Genomic DNA, 15,474 nt, shown 5'->3' on the forward strand with positions numbered 1-15,474 from the left:
TAAAATTATTTTATTTATTTGAACTTTTCCTGTCTTTATCAAGACAGCCTTCATCTACAGAAACATAGTCTCAGGGTACAAGGTTCAACACTAGCAACCTGTTCCCACTAGATTCTCCATACCTCTCCCTGCACAGGTTCCGGAAAGGGGGAAGCATGGTCTGCAAAATGCATGCACCAAATTTGCAAAACTATGAAGGAATTTTCAGAGGAGGAATGTGCACGTGGGAACAAGTTGCTGGGATGTACGTCACATATAAAACATGAAAGAAAATAAATTTTAAATCACCACAATACACTGTTCTCCTTTTTTTTCTGAGGGAAATTTTAAAGTTATTTACCATACTCACATATCCTTCATTATAATTTCATTTCAGATTAAAAATGCACATGAATTAGCTAATACAATACCTTGAGTTCCATGTTACACAATTTCATCTAAGCATGAGAGATCATTTTGCTTCACAGAGAAATAATATACACAACCAACCATAATTTCCTACTTGTTTTCCAAAGTAACATGATATTATTAAACAGTTCATATCTTGGTCAGTTTTGTTTCGTTAATTTCATTACCACACAAGCAGATGGATATTTGCTAATAAAAGAAATGTCTATATTCTCCAAGAAAAATAAAATTACAAAAAATTTCATTTGAAAATTAATTTCATACAAGCAAAACTCATTGCTTCAAATACAAACTTAAGCAGCCAAGCTTTAATAAATGAAAACTACATACTTGAAAAACAAAAGTGATTATGTACGACACATTACAACTAAAATGTTTTATGCTCAATATATATATATCTAAAAAAAAACAATGAAATTAAAGTGAGATATTCAATTGGCATTTTCACGGATTCCTTTTATCATAAAGAAAATTATACAATTAATCCTGAGATAGTATAAATAACTTAATTCCATATTCATATGTGTAACAAACCTTGCACAGCATGTTGTAACGAAAAAAAGAAATATTTCCCAGTCACCGTAATTGGGTGTAAAATAGCAAATCAATATCGCAATCTGGATCTTTGTCAAAACATATAACAAAAAGATCTATATCCTTCCTTCTTTTTTATATTTTAATCCAATTTCGGTAATCTAATACAGAGGAAAGTGTTCTGGGAAAAAAATCTCTTCTAAACTGACAACAATATCCCGAGACAAGGAACAGAGGAGGTGGGTTTTCAGCCCAGCCCAGTCGTCATTTCTTAACAGTACAATGTGCCTTTCATTTCTGCTTCTGACCACTGTTAAAATGCAAATATGAAAATATGAGCTTATGAATGTGTAAATGGTATCATAGACTGGTGTTGGGCTGCACCCTACAATGAACCCTCCCCTTCCCTCCCCTTTAGGTTCAAGAGCGGAGGGGCTGGTCTTGTCTAAAAACAAGATTCATCAGCACAGACAGTACAAGTTTTCCTTTATTATCATGAGGACAGTACTGCCAAGCGGAATAACGATGTTGCATTTTCTTTTATTAAAAAAAAAGAGAGAGGTACATGAATGACACTGCTGATAAAATCATACAACATGCATTGCTTGTAAGAACTGTCCCCGCAATTTTATAAATCTGGGGAATTAATTTCTAAACACACACCTAGCTATATTATATGCTCTTTTAAAGTTTATAAGCTGGAAGAAAAGTTCACTATTTTATTTCCTACACAGTGCTAGGGGCACATGATCAACTACAGCCATTTCTTGTCTTAAAAACACATAGTCATACGCAGAGATGAAAAAGAAGAAGAAAAAGAAAACTTGTACTGCATATTTACAGAGCTATCATCACATGGCCGCATCGTTGTGAATTGTATCACAACAGTCTCTCTTTTGGGTGAAATAGGGAAGGATTTTTACTTCCCTACGGCACCGTTCGCTGTGATTGTTGGGGCTGTCATACTTTGCTTTTGACCACTTGTCAGGTGAAGACTAGAAAAGAAAAATAAATATATAATCTGATAATGTTCCTTTTTTCATTCACAATTATGTATATTGAAAAATTACATAAATAAACACCGTATTTATGACATTTATCACTTGAATTCTTGATTATTATTTTTGATTTAGGGAGATTTCACATTGAAGCAACAAATGATACATCTCACTTGTGGATTTCACTAATTGAATTCAGACTTGTGCAGCCTGTTATGCTGCTTTGGTGTGAAACGTTGCTGTTCATTGGTTCATCCTCAAGTTGCATGTTGCTTCTCACCAGTGTGAAAGCTCCCTTACAGGATAACACATCCCATATCATATCCAGCATGTTGCCGTGATTGAGTACCCCATGTACTTTTTCTTACTAAAAATTTGATCAAGAATAAGTGTTCACGACAACTGTATGGAGGGTGAGGGACCTTGCCATGGTAATACAATAAGAATCACAATAGAAAGTAATTTCTATATTATCTATAATTTCCAATCTGGGATGTGCAATATTGCAGCAGAATAATACGGAAATAAACAAAGAATTGCAGACATATTTGCCATATGAAACAAAAGCTTGTAAGTGAAGATGTGCACCTACGTACATGTATGCTCAAAATTTAAAGATTTTTTATTATTTTGGATTCTGTACTTTTATAATGTTTCAAACCTTTGTAATTTGGATGAAAACCGTAGTTGTTCAGGGTTGCAATGCCATATTATTGCAAGTTATTTACAATTACAGGCATGTTTTATTTTAAGTAATGAGTGTGTTAATATGAATCTGAAAAATATTTAGTACATTAACCATGAAAGAAACATAATTTTCAACTTGTTAACTAGAGCAATGTGGCAACTAATACTATAAATAACATACCCATCTCCGCCTGCAAGTGATTTCATGTCCTTCTTTAGGCCACCAGATGACGTCACCGAGTCTAGTCCTAGTTCTGAGAGTTGATGCAGAGCTGTAAGTGCTGCCTACAATGAAAATTTAATCAACATTACACATGCAAATAATGAGGGAACAAGACATTCTACAACATAAAAAATCTGGATTAATATAAAAAAAGTAAAAGTAAAGTGTTCTCCTGTGCTTAGCACCACGCCATGAAGGCGTATAGGGGGTGTGGGTGTAACGCCCCACACTTTCTTGATCCGGTCGTGAGTGGGGGTGATGTGATCAGCACCACGCCCCTGACCACCTTTACCCACCAGGGTTTCCCCCAGGTACCCATGTTATTCGATGCTGGGTGGGCGCCGGGGCCGCTTCCAACTTTAGAAAAGTTCCCGGATTTGAACCGGCCGGGGATCGAACCTGGGACCTATAGCATGGTAGTCAGACGTGTTACCGACTGAGGCACCGCGGCCACCTTGATACAATGGTTTCTTTAAAATTTGGAAGTTTCAAGTTCTGCAGGAGCAAACGTAAAGGCATGTGCCACAATAATGATTCAATGAGAGACACAGTGAAACCCAATTTTATGTTCTTGGACCCCTCGTGTTTGCACTGTACATATTTTGGATCTTCAGGTACCGTAAGTTTACAATGATAGGATATGCTTGATACTTGCAATAACTTGACTGCCGGACCTTGTGGCTGACTGGTTAGCACATCGCGCGGCGATGCCAGGGGTCCCGGGTTCGAATCCTGCTGTTGTTTGTGAATGTCCATTCATCAATTTCATCATTTCATCACTCATCCCCATCTTCGCAAATTAGCCAAGAGGCACAAACCGTGAAGTAAAATAAAAAAATCAATAACTTGACTGAAAAGAAAACTGTGGTCTTTTCCCTTGGCATAATCGAAAGTAATACGCTTTTCAATTATGTGAAGACAACTTTACAGATTTCAGGGAATTATCAGCCAGTAGGGATGTGACGAAGCTTGAAATTTACCGATGCCGATGTACTCACCGATAATTTTTGGAACCGATACCGATGCCGATATTTAACCGATTCCGATACATAAGATTATTAAACAGAAATGGGATGTTATTTTCTGCATGACAATAATAGATTTGATATGTACATTTCTATTGCATATCATATGTATATACATATATATTCTCAAGAGATGCGAATGTACATTTGCATCTACAAAAGGTTATGTGAACCTAGAGATTTAACATTAGTACACAAGCACAAGCAGTTCTTTGAAATGCAAAATGAATTCCTGTTCTTCCAGATTCAACTTCAGAAATACGAGATTTGGAAGCACTTCAGGAAGTAACCTACTTCTTCTCTTATCGCAAATCTGTTCAGCAACACTGAACACTCAATCACTGAATACTGATGCAGCAGATGTGCCCAAGTATTTTCTCAGCACTTGCTTCAGGTTTGAATACTCATTTTTGAATTTCCAATACAACAGCAATGTACTGTTTTATTTTCGATTTATTGTTAGGTTGATCCTCTGAATGAGAATTTGCAATAATTTTATTACAAAAACTCTACAATAATGATGAATCATAACCAAATTTTCAATAAATCTTACAAAACTATAATATAAAACTTGTTAGAAGGTAAAACTCTAGTATAATCTGTACCGGTTTAAATATCGGATTTTTGCCGATTCCGATATGTCAATTTCTGCCAATTTTCATACATCTGTAATCGGCTTCGCCACATCCCTATCAGCTAGTAAATATTCTATTTCTGGTACATACAAAATATTTTCTATCCTTTCTCATTTCAATCACTGCAAATACCGATGACAAGTCACTGGCTCTGAAAGTATGCATTGACGCCAGGTGCTCTTGAGAGTTCACAAAAATACCACACAACACTTTTGTGTAGTCTAAATACGAGGGGGGGCTGGAAAGTTCGTGAAATCACCCAGAAGGAATACAGCTGGAACAACCATTTTAATACATTTTTCAAGGTATTCCCCCCGAAGCTCAATACACGTTTCACAACAATGTTTCAACATTTGTAACCCTTTCAAATAGAAGATTTTGTCCTGCCATGCAAAACAGCCCTCCACCTCCTCAACCAGTGCCTCTTCGGACGGAAAATGTGTGCCCTTGAGATGTTCTTTGAGGTTTGGAAAGAGGTGATAGTCGGATGGGGCGATATCAGGGGAATAGGGTGGGTGGGGTACACAGGTAAAGCCCAGATCCGCCAGCAATTGCATGGTTTGATGGGCCTTGTGCGAGGGCGCATTGTCCTGGAGAAATTGCACACCACGGCTCACTTTTCCCCGACGTTTTTCCTTCAGAGCCGCCTTCAATTCAATCAAATATTGGGAATAAACAGCAGCACTGATGTTTTCACCCTGTTTAAGATATTTTATGAGGATGACACAGTCCTTATCCCAAAAGACCGATGCCAGAACCTTCCCTGCTGACCTTTGACTTCGGAACTTTTTCGGTCGAGGAGACCCACTGTGGCGAATCTCCATGGGTTGCTTTTTAGTCTGTGGATCATAATGGTGAATACATGTTTCATCTTCAGTCACCAGACAGTGCAAAAAATCATAAGGGTGTTGAAATTTGCGCACGATCTCCCGTGACATGTGCACTCGTGTTCTCTTCTGGTCAGCATTCCGCATGTCCAGATACTCTGATATTATGACATTCACACACTCACGCAATATCCCCAGATACGCAGCAATGGTTTTGGTGGATATGCGCTTATCCTCCATGAACATGTCGTGCACTTTGACAATGTTTTCCCTAGTCACTGCACTTGCTGGCCTGCCAGAGCGGGGTTCATCTTCAGTCTCACCATGTCCAGTCCTAAAACGCCTCACCCATTTGCCTACTGTTGTATATCCTGGGGCATGTTCCCCCAAAGTCTCATGCAAAGTTTTATGGATATCCATGGGGGATTTGTCTTGCAACACGAAAAACTTGATGACACTGCGAAGCTCATTCTTCTCAAATTTCCTTAAGTCCTCCGCCATCTCTTCTTACTGAACGTGAAACAAAAAAAATAACAATGACAAAAGGATCATATGCAGGATAAGAGGTTTACAATATATGCTCTTTCTAATGGCTACAACAATTTGTTTCAATTTCTATTTCTTCTGGGTGATTTCATGAACTTTCCAGCCCCCCCTCGTATCATGTCAATGGTGCAAAATTCAGAATTTTCATTCAGCCTTTTTCGAACAGTATTGTAGGGAAAAAGGAATTTGTAATTATATGATTACGCTACTCATAGCTCTCCAATTTCTCGCAATGGTGGGTTCCCACCGGTTCCATACACAGGCCGATATTTCAGGAGAATAGTTGTTCCGCTTCCCCCCCCCCCAGGAGACCTGTGTGCATCCTGTAGCGGGAGTCCAAAGCATGCAAAGCACGGTCATAGTGCAGAACGGAAGTAGTAATAACCATGTGAATAGAACTTGTCCTAATCCATGAAAGAGCCCACAATATTTATGATAAAACAGGCCACACGTTACACTTATTATTTGGAACCAAACCTACAGAAATAAATGTAACCTTACACACTGTAGGTTACTTGTGTGTCACTCTGACTGGGCCATTTTCTCAACAGAATGCACTGCATTTCGTTGGTCTATTGGTCACACATGTGCAGTACATACTTTTTTTTACACTGAAAGGGGTACCAAGTTCTCGTCACTTGTAGCTCTGAGAGCTCGGTTACGTAAAGTTCTTTTATCAACATTCTTCAACCTTGGTAGATGAATAGTGATTGTGGTGGTTTACGTTTACTGAAAGGTACGAGAGCACGACTATTCATACCTGATCATGTGATGCGTCAATTGTTGAACCTGCTCCATGACACACTTGAGGTGGCTCTGTTGAAAGGGATACAAGACTCAGGAACTCGCTCTGGTTGCCCTTAAATGTAAGAATAACATGATTGTAACACACAAACAACATTCAACTGATACTGCATTACAATTTTACAGTGTTTAATTGCAGTGGCGTAGCATGGGCATTTCGGGTGGGAACGCCAAGTCCGAAGGAAAGGTCGGCCCTTTTTTGGTTAATAGTCGCCACAGGTGTTGTTTATTTGCCTGAAGTCAGCTGGGTTTGCAATAAAGCATCATCATCCATGCAGTTTTTAGCTAGAAAATTAGATGCCTCACTATGCAACAAATGTTTTGAACTCTGGTGTTTTATACCTTTCAGCATGACACAAATCATTATAAAACCTACCTGAATCACAAGCCTCTGGACAACAGTAGACATCATTGTTGTGAATGATCCAACTAATGACTGATTTGGTTTATTTTACTTCGCTGTTCTACCACCTTTTGTTAATCGCGAATATGAATATGAGTGATGATGATATTGATGAAGGGACACTCACAAAGAACACCCGTGCTCACCCCGGGATTCGAATCACGGGCCTCTGTCCTCTTGGCGTGCTGTGCAAAACACTCTGACACGGAGGTGGGCGGATGATCCAACTATCGTACACTCTACTAACGTAACAGTGCCGATTAGTAATTCAGACCACTGTTTATTACGTCTTGAGAATGTTGATAAACATTTTAAAATAATTTTGTCCAGAGACCATTCGATGTTAAGAGTTTTCAAATGAATGCTAAACATTTCCATTGACACAATATTAAGCAGTTACATAATAACTAAAAAATAATAACCCGCAAAACTATTATTTTTTTATTATTATTAAGTGGTAGAGCAGCCACAGGCTGAACTTCTACCACGAGGACTTCAGCAACTTATTTGACAAAAACTGTGTTGATCTTTTAGTTTTTAATGCACATCGCTGTTCGTGCGATAAATTATACAATGCAGTGGCCATTAAGAAGTGCTATATTTCGGTTTGGTAAAGTTACGTCAGTCAATATTGCGTATTGTAGCAACACATAGCACGAGTAGCACGAGCACGAAGAACCGGGTAGAAATTCTACCGCTGTCGTCTGCTTCAGAAGGCAGGAAGGGTCACGTGAACCAATCACGTAGCCCTCTGCTCCATACGCTGGCGTAAGAGAGAGCATTTGGGCGCGTGCTTTAGAGATCCAAGCTTTCCCTCCAGAAAGGCAGCAAGGAATATAGGGTCCTGTACGCCGAACCTGCTCGGCGTTCGGCCAGGAAAGGCATTTAAAAAAAATGCTAGAACGAGTGTTGTTAGTGGAGCGTTGCAAGCGGATCGCGAGAAATAGCTATTATAATGCCATGAAGGTCAGACACATATGAAATTAGTCAAGATTTACTTTATATTTACAGCATTTACGCATTTTTTAAATATTAAATCTGGGAACGCCGGGCGTACTATAACGCTATGCCACTGTTTAATTGATACCATACATAGCAGGTTAAATTTCTCAGTAATAAATGCAAATGACATTTCTGGGCCAAGTTCACTTGCCAAGAATGATTAAACAAACATTATTTTATAAAAAATCTTGGAATTTAAAAAATGCATTCTGCTTAATAAATTTCACCTTGCTACTTGTTTACACACGAAATTTAATGACATCATGCAGCTCATAGCAAACAGAGCTGGGAGAGATTTAATTAACATAATTTATTTGTTCCACCAATGGACATAGTAACTGTTACTAATGTTTTATCATGAAATAATGTGAAATAAACTCTTAAAACTTGAAATTTACAGTTTATTTACCAACACAACACTTTCTGAAGTCTGGATTATCCTGAGAGTTATGTAATTCATGGAAAATTCATTAATTACACTGTAAATATTTGAGAAACAAAAATAAAATCATTTACACATGAATAAACTGATACTTTGTTAAACTACATAAATGTGCTATTAGAAGGGAAATGTTTTATTTTGGGTTCTATTCACCATTCTAACACTGAAATGTAACTTTATGTCCCAATTTAGATCCTGAAAAGTGCACAGTATTTGCAATCATTCAAACTAACATTATTAAAAATGTGGGAAAATGTAAAATCGAGAAAAATTTTATAAAATTTTGCTATTTTGGGATCAGGAAGACTGTATAATACAGGAATATGTAAAATCCGGGAACACAAAATTGGGATTCCACTGTGCTACTAAATCTTGTAGACAAAAAAGAAAGCACTTACCTTTGGGAAGTCTGAGAACTGCACTTGAAAATTGAGCAGTTGGGCGAGGTACAGGAGCTGATCCTTGGGCCGCACCGCCTGGCCCGGGACCTGGGACGGGACCGACGGTGAAGACATCTTCTGAATCTGGCCCGACTTGACTAATGCTTCCGCTGTAGGGGAGGTACCTCCCTTTAGTAATTCTTTGGCTATAGTTGCTGTAGTCTGCATATTTACCAAATTGTTTGGAGACATACCCAGCGATGACAGACCAAGTCCTACAGAATTGTGTCCTAAAAGTTAGTGCCATCAACCTTATTCTATTCTACAATCCTAGTTGGATATTGTTTAGAGAACGAAATGGAAAAGAATAAGATACAACAAAGATGGACCGTGAGCTCTGAGGAAACAATACAAAACAATGACAAACAATATTCAACTATGATTGCAAGATACAAAACAGCATGCAGTACATAAAAGAAAAGGACAACATAAAAATTGTTCAATTAGACTCATCATGTTGCAATTGCTTAAATTTCCAAATTAAATCTTTTTCTGTAAAATGACAATATCAGCTCAAAAACTTTCCAGGGACACCTCAACTTCTCTAGTCACATAGAATGACAAACTATTATGCTTAGATCGTAAAATTTGTAGTATTTCTTAAAAAAAATATGAGAAATTAACTTCAAATAAGAATAAGTAATATAGCAAAATAAATGTCCATAGAAACTTGTGTAAAGCACACAGATGGTACTAAAACCATAATAAAGCATAACTGTGCCATGGATATCAGAAAAAAAAAAAAAAAAAAAGAATACTGCAGCTAAAGCCGTTGAAATCACAGTTAATATGTATGACCCTCAGACATTCATTCTTTGCTATTGATGAAGCCACACATGGATATGTTGAGTCATAATTTTATTTATTTATTTTTAGCAATTTAATGTAATTTATTGTTGTACTGTTCTCGTGAGAGAGAAGAAAAACTGATTCATGTAGTTGTGAAGTTTTCATTTAATGATTTAAAATCTCGTACTTCATTTTTCTCATTACCATGTAAAATCTGTAAAATGTCCAAGAACAGTTGTACTAAACAGAATTTTATACGTTACTTTTCTGTTAAATAATCATGAATATTGAAATTGGAAAAATATCAGTGAATACATCAAACCCAGTAATATCTGATTTGTCACATCAACTTAATAATGAAATCCACTTTCTCTCACAGAACTTTAACCCAACAACACTGAATCCAAAATGACAACTACCTGAACTCTTATTTGAAGTTTGTTGTCCATAGCTTTGAACTGCACTGGTGTCTGTCATAAGTAACAAACCAGGTACCAACTGACGTCCTCCGCTACCACCTGCACCACTAATAGATGTTAGCACTTCATTCCCTTTATCTCCAGCTTCATCTAGGAATGTCACCTAGATCACATTAAAAAAAAATGTTCAAAAATTAAATGTAGATACTTCAAAAACAGCTACACTAAAGCCATCTAAAAAAAAAACAGGATGGCATAGACTAATCAGGGCTATCTGATATAGGCATATCAATATGTTGGTGAAATTGAAGATAATATTAAGAACCTGATATTAGATTGCCATTTCATTATTGTTGTTATGATGGTAAAAAATGTATTATCTCTAATTGAACTGAAGAAGTATGCTATTTCACTGGGAAAATCCCCAAACCACAAACAAAACATCACAAATTGCAGTCAGGAACACAAAAATTATTTAACACCATTTTCAACCCCTGCTTTATTAACAGGCCAATTTCCCCAACTTCTCCAGTGTTGCAAGGTCAGTGAGAGAACCTTGTAATACCATTTACTCAAATAGAATTGGAACTCTGATTTTACATTCCTGGATATTGCATTTTCTTTATAAAATATTATTTTCATGGTCCAAATAAGGAAAACATTATAATATTTAGGATTGTAAAGAAGGGTTTTTTTTTTTGGTTTTTTTAAATCCGTTAGGTGTTACCGATTCTGATAATCAATGACAGAATTCAACATCACCTAACAGATGCAAGAAAAGCCGAATCTACCACCGGACTTGCAAAACATATCAAATACAGGGAGGTTATTTCAGTCGTTTATCACGAGAGCGTCGGCCGCTCGGTGGCCCCTTCATGCAACAGATCCAGGCAATTTGCATTACAGGAAGCCTGTAACAGAAACCACTTGTTTTGTAATGTTTCCACTTTTCACAATTACAATTACAATTGAAATAAGCATGTACCTTGTCGCAAGGATGCTGGAAAAGGTGTTCTCCCAATTACAAATATTTCTGGCATCTAATCTTAGATTAGACATCGTTACTTTATCCACAGTTGTCGCGACAGCGCCGGCAGCATATCGGGGGTCGAGTGAGTTGTCAGCCGCGAAGGGCACATCATACTGAACGAACGCGACACCCGTCGCCAGTGATGCCAACCGTAGGGATATCTCCCTACGCATAGGGACTTTTCACTATATTTCGCACCACGTAGGGACTTTTTTCAATCTTCGAAAACAACATTTTATTGTGCAAAGGTGCAAAGTTTACTCGCCAGTCAGTTGCACTTTCTTCGTGCTTGGTTTGGAATGGATGGATTAGTTTATCTGGATACTTTAGCGAGGAGGAGAAAAAAGAACTAACTAACAAATCTCCATCAGAATTTTGGAACATGTTATTGGTTACCAAGAACTTTCAAGGAAAGTTCTTTTTCGAAAACCTTTCCACTCTCGCGAAAATAGTGCTAACATTGCCACATTCTAACGTGGAAACTGAAATAATATTTTCAATGTTAAGTGATACAAAAACAAAGAAGAGAAATAAAATGGGACCAGAATTGTTAAAGACTGCAGGAAATACAGCACCCCAACAAACATCTATCTTTTTACAGCAGAAGCATGTATGACTTCAAATAACATAATCAACAGTAAACGACTCAACATTATTCATTAAGGCAAGAATTTACAGTACCGGACCCTTCTGTAATTTCTATGCTACATCTTATACTCACGAAATAATTTGTCGTGATGATTTATCTCAAGTTAACATGTTGGGGTGAGGTGAAAAAATTGTTCATTATCGTGCAGAAGTTGTAAAATAAGCTTTTCAAATCTTGCAATGATTCTCCGTATACAAGTATGGTAGTCATATTTGTTGATTTGAACAATTGACGTTCGCAATTAGTTACGCTGTCTACAGCATTGTCACACTGTTGATTTCATATTTGGAGAGCATGGATCGTGTAAGAAAGGGGGAAGAGAACAGTAAAAAAAAGTTGTTCATGTTGTACAGATTGTTAGGTGGAGTGTGCAGGAGGATGGCCGTGGGCTAATTAATAAACTTATGGATTTCGGTATTTTGCCCAAAGAAAGTGCTTACATGTGACAGTGTGGAACAACATGTGGAATGTGGACTGATTTGATTACAGGTAAGTTTGGCAACAGTGCATCGATCATAAAATTGCAGGATACAAAAATGGCATCTTCGATGATGAACGTTTGCCGTTAAAGTGTTACGAAAATAAGATTTTTTTATTGGCAAAACCATTCACGGATAGCCCCACTGACCATTCTCGGTAAAGTTAGGTTAAGTCAGGTTAGGCAAGGCAAACATAGTTAAAATTTGGGGTCGTAGTAATATCAGGAATGTATATTTTATTTCTTAAATATTGAAAACACAAAATCTTCTGGTAAATAATAAGAAATCGTGCCTATTTCGGACCACCCAATTTCACTTATTTTGCAATTTCTACACATTTTAACTTCAAATTCGTGATTAAAAGGCCTCAATTAGTGAGTATGTGAAATATTACAAAAATCGGGGAGGGTTCCTGTATTGTAAATTCGCTCCTTCATTAATTGTGGAAGCACCGAGTAGAAAGATTTGGTAAGTAAATGTGTATATTTTTTATCATCTGTTTTGCATGCACATGAGGTGGTGTTTTTTTTAGTCCCTTTACTTGGCATAGGCACATTGCCGAAAAATGGTTAGCAACACTGTCGGCTACCAGACATAGTGAGTGTACGCTGATGTTCACTTCTACTTGCGTTTATCAGTACGCGAGTTGTTTATACTGTGTTATTGAGTTGGGGTGCTATTCAGTGCTAGTGTGCTTTATTGTGTGTTAATTGCTATTCATTCATTAATTATGCCGCTAAACAAATAATTTTTATGTACGATAATTACGTGAAAACGAATTCTTGCAGAAAAGTGGTCAGACAAGTACGACAGACAGGATCTCTTGAACCTAAGAAATGTGTTGTATTGCTGTTGAAGGTGGTCATTTTCAACATCTCTTATAACACAGAAGGTTAGTGATCATCATTATTATTATTACTATTAAATGTCATTTTACACTTTCGGTTTGCTTTACACGCCGGGATGCTGTCTTCCCTTTCTGTCAACTGAGGATAAAGTAGCGATGTCTAATCTACGATTAGATGTCAGAAATATTTGTATTTGGGAGGACACCTTTTCCAGCATCATTGCGACAAGGTACGTGCTTACTTCAATTGTAATTGTAACTGTAATTGTGAAAAGTGGAAACATTACAAAACAAGCGGTTTCTGTTACGGACTTCCTGTAACACACTTTGCCTGGACCTGTTACATGAAGGGGCCGCCGACTGGCCGACGCTCTCGCGGTAAACGACTGAAATAACCTCCTTGTACAACAGCCATAAAATCCAAAAAGTACATTTCAAACACAAAGCTCACAGACACTGAAATCAAGGATCAAGGAAACGCATGACATCATGCACTTTCAACCTGTACTAAACATTGATAGTGGACAAGCACACCACGCATGGATTTCCCTACTGCAACAATAACACTGCTGAACGACAGATGGCATAGATGCAGGTAGATAGGTGACACCAGCGCACCTAGTGGCAATCGAGGAACAAAAAAACCACACAAACGCCCCAAGCAACAATGCAACAAGTTTCAACAAGAATGATGGCAGTTGCCACAAAAACTAATAGGATAAACTAAAAAGAGCTTTGTGGAAAATGTGAGTACCAACTTTTTCTGTAATTACTACTGTGTGTCTCATTTCCCAAAATATGAATAAATTATAAATTTACCCACGATTCCTGTAAGTTTCATTTCAGGGTTTAAATGGGTGATGCTTTATGAAGAAACCGAAATGTCAATTATCTTCCATGTAGTACACCCTGCAGTGTATTTTGCAGACTAACGAGACTCTGGCAACTGGGCCCACACCCAGATTAATCATCTGTGGGACTCGTGTTTGGGATTGTTCTTTCACCAATTTCATCTTATCACCTTTCATCTTTGCAATTAGCCAAAAGTAGCAGAAAAGTAGAGTAAATCAATCAATGAACTTTATACTCCATAAAATTAACCCGTGGTTCGACAGCCCTTAAAGGGCCTAGGCAGATCTCCCGACTGGCGGTCTTTCTCCTACAATCCTACCTAGAGGTGTGGAGATCTTCAACCTGTAATGGGGTATCGTGGGGTCAGCACATTGAACCCCCAGCCATTATCAGAGATTTGCGAGACCGGGTTACGCCACTCACTTGTAGCTCCTCAATTTCCTCAGGATGGTGGGTTGCCACCGGTCCCATACATAGGCCAAGAACCCAGAGACTGAACCCAGGTGGACTCAAACCCATTCCATCCCGCACGGCCATGGAGGAGGACACTCTAGAAGATTACTGCTCAAAAAGAGATTGATAACTGCACTTATAAATGCAATTTCTTGCAGCAAAAATGACCGGTTACCTTTCTATTTTTGTCAGATTCCTGATTGCCGTCCCCAGGAGTTTTAATTGAAGGTTTGCCAGGTTGTGTTGTAGGACGAGAATACCCCAGCAACTGTAACAGACCTTCTGCTGCAGCTCGTTTAGCTAACTTTTTGTTAGGTCCAGTTCCAGTACAAGAATGCTGTCCTACAGTCACCTGTAAAGAAAGCAACACAATATATTTTAAGCTTTTACATTAAACAACATAATAGTGACATAAAATTTGGACTTGTACAGTTTAAAATAAACATGTAGAAGTCTCCTTTAAACCTTTTACGAAATCAGGAAAAGTTGTAAGTATTGGGAATATGCCCTTCATGTGATAAAAAAAAAAGTGATTTTGTTTGGTTAGACACAATGTAAAATGTGATGTGAATACCCCTAGATCAATCTATATGAAGTGGTTTAAATTAAAAATAATTAGTCACTACATTATTTTAGGAGAAAAAAGGATATGATTTTATTTACATATCTATGGTGCAAAACTGACATTTTTATCATGTATAGTACAGAAATGGCAGCCATGTTTCATGATAGCACACAGTGATTTCTGTTTGCAGAATTTGTGGAATCGCCAATAACCTTCAAACAGGAAAGCCTAGGTACTTGATACAAGAATTACCCAAATCAGCATATTTTGGAGTACAATTAATGATATTACCGTAATTTCCTTAACACATTGGGGTCTCACAACGGGCATAGCCTGCAGTGCACCTAAAGGCAATCTGGACGAACGACGGACATAGCCCGTCCTGCGGTATGCGATCGCTTTGCCGATTGAACGACG

The 15,474-nt window shown here is 37.8% G+C and overlaps 1 protein-coding gene across 7 annotated transcripts in view; it reads right to left on the bottom strand.

The window, feature by feature from the left end:
* The window catches only part of LOC145991182 (double-stranded RNA-binding protein Staufen homolog 2-like), a 56,826-nt gene continuing 41,352 nt past the window's right edge, over window positions 1-15,474 (bottom strand). For all 7 annotated transcript variants that reach the window (XM_083127045.1, XM_083127041.1, XM_083127042.1 and 4 more), the window contains 6 exons: window positions 14,668-14,844; window positions 10,183-10,345; window positions 8,933-9,189; window positions 6,644-6,742; window positions 2,809-2,912; window positions 1-1,937 (listed from right to left, as the gene is read on the bottom strand). In XM_083127045.1, the coding sequence (XP_082983171.1) occupies window positions 1,862-1,937; window positions 2,809-2,912; window positions 6,644-6,742; window positions 8,933-9,189; window positions 10,183-10,345; window positions 14,668-14,844 (876 nt within the window). In that variant the 3' untranslated portion in view covers window positions 1-1,861. The remainder of the gene's footprint in view (window positions 1,938-2,808; window positions 2,913-6,643; window positions 6,743-8,932; window positions 9,190-10,182; window positions 10,346-14,667; window positions 14,845-15,474) is intronic.

This window comes from Lepisma saccharinum, chromosome 8 (genome assembly GCF_977018435.1).
Source record: "Lepisma saccharinum chromosome 8, izLepSacc3.1, whole genome shotgun sequence".
Taxonomy (NCBI): domain Eukaryota; kingdom Metazoa; phylum Arthropoda; class Insecta; order Zygentoma; family Lepismatidae; genus Lepisma; species Lepisma saccharinum.